Source organism: Galendromus occidentalis, unplaced genomic scaffold (genome assembly GCF_000255335.2).
Source record: "Galendromus occidentalis unplaced genomic scaffold, Mocc_1.1 scf7180000075860, whole genome shotgun sequence".
NCBI classification, from domain to species: domain Eukaryota; kingdom Metazoa; phylum Arthropoda; class Arachnida; order Mesostigmata; family Phytoseiidae; genus Galendromus; species Galendromus occidentalis.
In genome coordinates, this window is record NW_003803850.1 from 72,623 (window position 1) to 79,107 (window position 6,485).

A 6,485-nucleotide genomic window follows, 5' to 3' on the forward strand; every position below is an offset into this window, starting at 1 on the left:
TTTGCTTATTTTTTCCCCAAGCGACGCGGAAACAAGAGCGCCCCCCTTCTGCTTCGACTCATTACTATTGGAACCCTCATGACTCAATACTCCTTGTCGCGTTGATTGTTCGGCTTTCAATTCCTTCTCCTTGTGATGCGCGACGTTGGTGGCGAGATACGGTTGCGGGAGTCCCCGAACGCCTTCGGTGCTTCTATGATACATTCATTTGTACAGCTGATTTGGTCTGGCTCAGCGGAGTCTATTTGGAAATGTATACCACACTCGCTTTTCGTTTCTTGTAAAAGTCGACGACGCTCCAAAGCGGACGGAACCACTGCTCGGGCTTCTGGGGGGATCTGAATGACTGATTAGAAGTAAACACTTGACAGACGCGGGACAAACAAGGAGCTTCCGGGACGACTCGAGAAGCGCTATATATCAGCAGCATAGGCTCGATAATGTGATGTGAGCATTGCATTACCTCAGAGTCCTGTGCAGAGTCATCATCCGTTCGATCCAGGATCTATAGTAAGAAATGTTCATGTAAACGCCCGGCAGGTTGGGCTCTGCGCACCGGATGCCGTGCGAAACTGTTCCTGCGAGCACCCATTGACCGTTGGGTCGCTGTACCGAAAGGGGTCCTCCTGTGAATTTCGGAAAGAGCGAAAAGATTAGGTTTCGCCATCTCGAATATGTCCCGACGCTATTCATATTCTTCCCCTCGTAGGACGCTTCTGCGCCTGGGAGAAAATACCAGCAGAAACAGGTAGACGACGGTCAAGGTTCCAGCTGACATTTTCTCCCTGGTCTCCAATAACGGATAGCTTTTACTGAGCAAATCCCACGAGGCAGCCACAACACAAATACTAAATCGCCGTCTGAGGGGTCTGTCAGATGCCTCAGCTAATAGGTTGTCAGTAGTCGGTACGCTTCATTGGACGGCTGACCGCCCGGTGACCGACTAGCGCTCGGTGAGCTTGCCTAGCTTAGAAGACAAACTCCAGCTTCAGGGAAGGAGTCGATCGAGTCCGACTTTCTTGCTGCTGCTGCTGCCGCCGCCACCGCTGCCTCCTGCCGCGGCTAAAAATACAAGTGAGAGCGAAGCAACATTCTGCGCATCGCTCAGGTCTTCGCTACAACTCCGTGAGGCAACCATATGTTTTTAATTAGTTTCTATGGAGCGGCCTGTAAGCAGCCGAATTGGGGCTTCCCGACCGATAATAATAATGATCGACGTCCATGAATTATCTCGAATATCAAATGAGGAATCCCCCGGTGGAGTTCGGCTCTTTTCCGACGCCGAATACGTATTCGAGGGAACGAGAGAGGGGCATAGGGGCAAATCGTCGAGCAGCCGCTCGCTTTCTCTCTATCTCGAACCTCATTCATATTCGGCTGGCATTTTCAATTTCTCCAAATCTGCAGCAGCAAAGTTGAAAGAAGTCTTAGCGCTGAGCATACGGAGCGGAAAAAAAGAACCGGAGCTCGGGAGGAGAGATCCCTCCAGCAAACGTAAGAAGGAGGCAGAGGGCGACTCGTATCGACTTCACCTGAGGACGGCGTCAAAGCTCTGGGACGGAGCAAAAAGCCTGGGATCGCCTTGAATTTTCCCTCTAGCAATCTTTGGGAGAACACCATCTCCTATTGAGTCAGCAGATGGATTCTTGCAAGGAGCGTTGCGGAATCTTTCGAAGCGACTTCGAGAATGTCGAAAATCTCGAAGCTTCGACCGATCCGCGAACACTGAGGATCTTGGCGTCGACGGAACACAAGGCTCTTACAAAACAGCAGCTGACACGTCGAAGACCAGAAGAAGTCGACGAAGTGACTGGCCCGGATCGAAATTCCGGATTGGCCTCATAGCTTCGGAGAATTCGTCGAGTGTGAACCCCCCGCTTCCGAGAGAGTGTACTAACCTGAATCACCCTCGCAAGCATCGAGTTGACCTCCTTCATACCCAGCACACAGGAAATAGTCATGGATCTTCTTGACGTGCCCGCTCTTCATGAACATTTGTTGACAATTCTCACGAGCTATGATCGGGAGCTTGACATTCTGTGGAATGAATGATTCGAATGATTGAAACCCCGGATCACTACCTCAGCTACGAAAAAAAAACGATAGAGAGTCGACAGCAATCGTACGCGGGAGAATCAATATGAACAGGTTCAAGACGCGATTCCGAGGAAATCCGAGACGGTACGAATGAACTAGTTTAACTCGCTAGAATGGAAAACCCCTTGAGACGAACATTCCAGCGGTGGAAAATTCCCGTGACTGTTCCTTTCCCCCGAGGAATCATTCGCCGCCAAGAAACGAGCCCACACCGCTCACCTGGAGTACTTTCGGAAGTCCACCCTTATGAGCGAGTTTGCCCCATCCGGTCACGTAGCCGCTCCGCCCGACGAACTCCTCATCCAGATCTGCAAAACGAATTGAATCCGTATGCAACTAGCTGTGAATTCCGCGATCGCCAACGCAACCGAGTTTTTCCCTTCCACGAGATGAGAAGTCCGCGAGTGAGAAGCGAATCGAGGCAATGGACTGAATCCAGGGAGCGTTCCCAGAGTCGAATGAGCGATTCGAGATCGGTTCGCTGGAATTGACGCGAGCAAGGAGCGATGGGGGCGGGGGGAAGAGAGGGTACTCACCTGGTAAACATATGGGTACAATCTTCGAGCTGAAGTCGACGGGATACTTGAGTTCGAGAACAGCGAGATCGTTGTCGAAGTCAGCCTCGTTGAAGTGCTTGTGGACTATCATCCGCGTCACCGGGATGGTTTGTAGGTTCTGCAAGTCAAAGAATATGCATCAAAGGCGTACGGCGCCTCGACGGTTGCAGCCCTCGGTGACGAGGACCGATCCAGAGATGAGTGGCTGGCTCAGAATAAAAAATGGAAGGCAATCACGACCCGTTGTCGTGAGCTCTCTCAAGGGACTCAGAGCACAGTCGCGGCGCATTCTAGAGTGCTCTTGGATAGTTACCTTTTCGTGGAGTCTATGCTGTCCCAAGATCACCACGAGGGTGCTGAGGAAGGCTCGAGGTTTGCAGTGAGCCGCCGTGAGAACATGTCGCTCTGAGATCAGGACGCCTCCACATTTGTAGTCGGCGATAGTACCCAGATATTTGACTTCCTTCACTATGACCTGCAAGCAGAAGATCAATCCGCATCATTGGCTGTTTTTCTCTACGAAAACGAACGAACAGCCAGACAGCGGGAATGACAATCTAGTGCGCCAGCTCTCCGTTCGACAACTTATCACCGATTCTCCGAAATCGGGGGCATGCAGAGACGACTCTGCTGCTACTGCCAGTCCTCGGAACGGTAGAGCCAGAGCGCTGGTCCCGGCTCGAGTCTCGAGTTCCAGGACACTGTGTGCGACGGAAGGAGGCCAGCTGCTCGGGATATGGATTTCCCGCATCGATTTTTCCGTGGTCAGGAATTACTTCGATACATTTCCAGAGGCATTTATCCATTATCCACACAATCAGCTCCCCGCTCTCGTTGAGCGGGAAATGCGGAACCGAGCCTCGGACATGGGGGATCTGTGCACGTTCACACGGAACGTGTACCCGCCGATTCGATCCGCCATCCTTCTCCGTCTCGAATATCTGAGCAATCAAGCAGAAATGAGAAAAGAAAGGGCTTCAGACTCTCAACGAGTCATGCGAGAAAACCAGACGTCAGACAGCCTGGTTCCGCAAAAGCTTCGCGTGCGAGTTTGCGATCGAGCGTGCACGGATACATGATGGTACGGCCAAGCCGTTTTCTGGGAATACGTTGTCACGTAATTCTCATTCGCCAGCATGTGAATAAGCATGTGTACCTACGCTCCCGACCTAGGTGCTCCTTTACGCACTTTCGCGTGCTCAGCAGATTTTCTCATCGAGCGCAGAGCTCGGGAGCCATTCACGTGCGGAGAGTCATCTCTCCCGCCTACGTAAGCACTACAGGCCAATGGTGGATTCGATGGAATTGTGTCTGGCGGGGTGAGTGCGAGGATTCGTTTCTGTTCGGATTCTCGGACTTGCGCGTATTGAATACGGATCGACAAGCAGCTCGGGTCGGACGTTAGCTATTGAATTTCGGAGAGACGAAGCCAAGCGCCACACCCCTGACTAAGCTTGCGGGATTGTGGGGGTGGTTCTCAGAGAGTTTATCAGCTGCGTCTCTCCAGGAAAGAGTTGAATGGGCTCGGATGACTCGTGTCATTCCTCGAGCGCAAGAACAACGGTGAGAACTACCCGAGTGCTCCGGCGCCTCGATTGGTCTCGACGGGACAACCAAGAACCAGAACTATTCCGCTAGCGCTGTATCAAAATCTAGCGAGCGTCATTATCCATTGCTAAAGCGATCCCGGCCAGATCGGTATACCGCTCAAGTTTCGTCCATTGAATTTGCAATTCCCGGACTCGGTCGGTGTCCGAATGCGGAACTCGTTCTCTTTGCTCATCATTGCAGGCGGAACAACGGTGACGGTAGATTACGGTCTCTTGAAGCATGCTGTCGAATCATTCGGAACTGGTTCATGTTTTCTGGTGAACTTTCACTGACCGTTCTACACAGAGAAGGCGACACAGTTTTCCCGCCACGACCGTTGCCGACGGTGTCGATGGAGCCGTCGCTGGTTTTGGTGTTGCCTCTATTTTTCTATCTACTTCTCCTTCAATAACGGCGGCTGCTGCTCGCAGCACCGATATTTGTGACACGGTCTTCAGCGCCTCTGGCAATGAGTGACGTGGCATCCAGCATTTCTCAGGATCTCTCGCACTGAGAAAGGCTTCCCCGCGAGACCGGTTTCGACACTCCCAATGCCACCTCCGAGACTTTGTTACGCGCGGACAGTGAACTCTGAGCCTCAAAGCGCTGCATGACGACGTTTATCAGCTGTCCGTGGGATACCGCTGTGGAGCGGAGCTTGTTGTGGTCCTCGCCCCGTGTCGAGCGAGGGGTCGAATCGGTTACGAGCCGGAACTGACACGGATTTGGCAGTCGAGACAGGAGCACACTCCGGGGAAATATTCATCAAAGAGGCGTGGGACTCGGTCCCCGACGATTGGGCTCATCGAGGAATGACTTTCATCCTCGAGGAACTCCTCCAGAAATTTCCGCTCGATTGAGCGGCATCGAGCGGCAGAATATGGATGACGCTGACAAGCAGCCGTCATAATCGACAAGATTGGCCGAAGATCCGCCGAACGGTCATAAAATAACGCTCCCCGATAAGTTTTTCTCACCTGCCACGGCCATTCGCCTTCGGTGGCCGAGCTTCCCCCAACAATGCGCTTGATTCTATTCCTCGATTTGTGATGCATGGGCCGGATTCCGCATTTGTGATCTGAGTTGAAATCATTGAACTTCGAGTCAACAGTTGTTTTGAAACGAGCGGATGTGGTCAACGGGACCTCTGTCACGGTATCCCGTTTAGTCACTTCAACGAGGACTGTCGTCGGCTCGTCGAAAGCCGGGCTCGCTGTGGTGCTGCTACCGCTGCTGGAAGAAGACTCCTGCAAGTCACATAAATTCCTTAGAGCGCGTTCCCCTACGGCGAATTCGGGCGCCGAGCCTGTGATTATTATCAAGAGAGTCGCCGGAGCTCGCCACGAATTTACCTGCTCTTCTCGATGCGTTGTGCTGATGGCCTCAGTGGCTGACTTTTCTGTGGTGGTGGTCGTCGTCGTCTCTTCCAGTTCCGAACCACTCATAATTTCTGTACTGTTGATCGGTGCGATGTCGGGTTGAGGGACAGTTGATGAGATCATGGTGTCATTGAGTACGATCGGAGCGGATGGAGTTGTCGTTCTCGATTTCGATATCCGCACCTCTAATGTATCGGAGAGAACTATTTGGAGACACACCAGTGATACGACGCAGCCACCGAATCGCATGATGAGTTTCCAAGAAAGTATCTGAAGCGGAAGAAAATATATCCAACGTTTCATTGTGATTCCGGAGATCTATTCCGGAGTTCGGGGGACCGGGAGTGAGAGTCCGAGTCTAACAGACTCGTGGAGCAGCAGAAAAGAAAAAATGCCAAAAGTAGTCAGATGCTCCGGTCGCGAGGGAGCAGCAGATTCGGTTCTTTTGCGGACCATCGGTCTGATGCTATCGCCGGACAGTTCCTGGGCTTCGGGAGCTTGATCGAAACCGCTCCAACGGCTGCAGGTGGAGCTTTTCAACGTGCTCTCGATACATAGTTATCGAACCTTCGCAGGCCAACAAATGGCGTACCAGGGCGGTGCAGATAAAAACCGAATTTTCCCAATCATCCTACTGTTGTGCTGTTACTGACCATAGAAAGCCTAGGAAGTCGACCTCTTCCACACCTGCAGCACCTTCTCACGACGGTAAAGCTGCCAGGGGCTAGAAATTCACCGCCTTGGCACGACATCCCGTAAGCTGGGTGGTTTCCGCACTTGAGTTTGTGATGCCGCGCCGTCATTCATATCTACAGCAGGTGCCGCAATCGATTGGCAAACATCTGCATCCAGATCTTTCACA

General features: G+C 52.3%; 1 protein-coding gene across 1 annotated transcript; it reads right to left on the minus strand.

Annotated features, from left to right (window-relative positions):
* Positions 1-241: 241 nt before the first annotated feature.
* On the minus strand, positions 242-5,746 carry LOC100900329 (serine protease lint-like). Its single transcript, XM_003738253.2, has 8 exons — positions 5,597-5,746; positions 5,222-5,491; positions 2,968-3,129; positions 2,634-2,772; positions 2,317-2,405; positions 1,899-2,037; positions 464-626; positions 242-338 (listed from the first exon to the last, which is right to left on the minus strand). The coding sequence occupies exons 1-8, from the start codon at positions 5,744-5,746 to the stop codon at positions 242-244; spliced, it is 1,209 nt and encodes a 402-aa protein (XP_003738301.2).
* Positions 5,747-6,485: the final 739 nt, after the last annotated feature.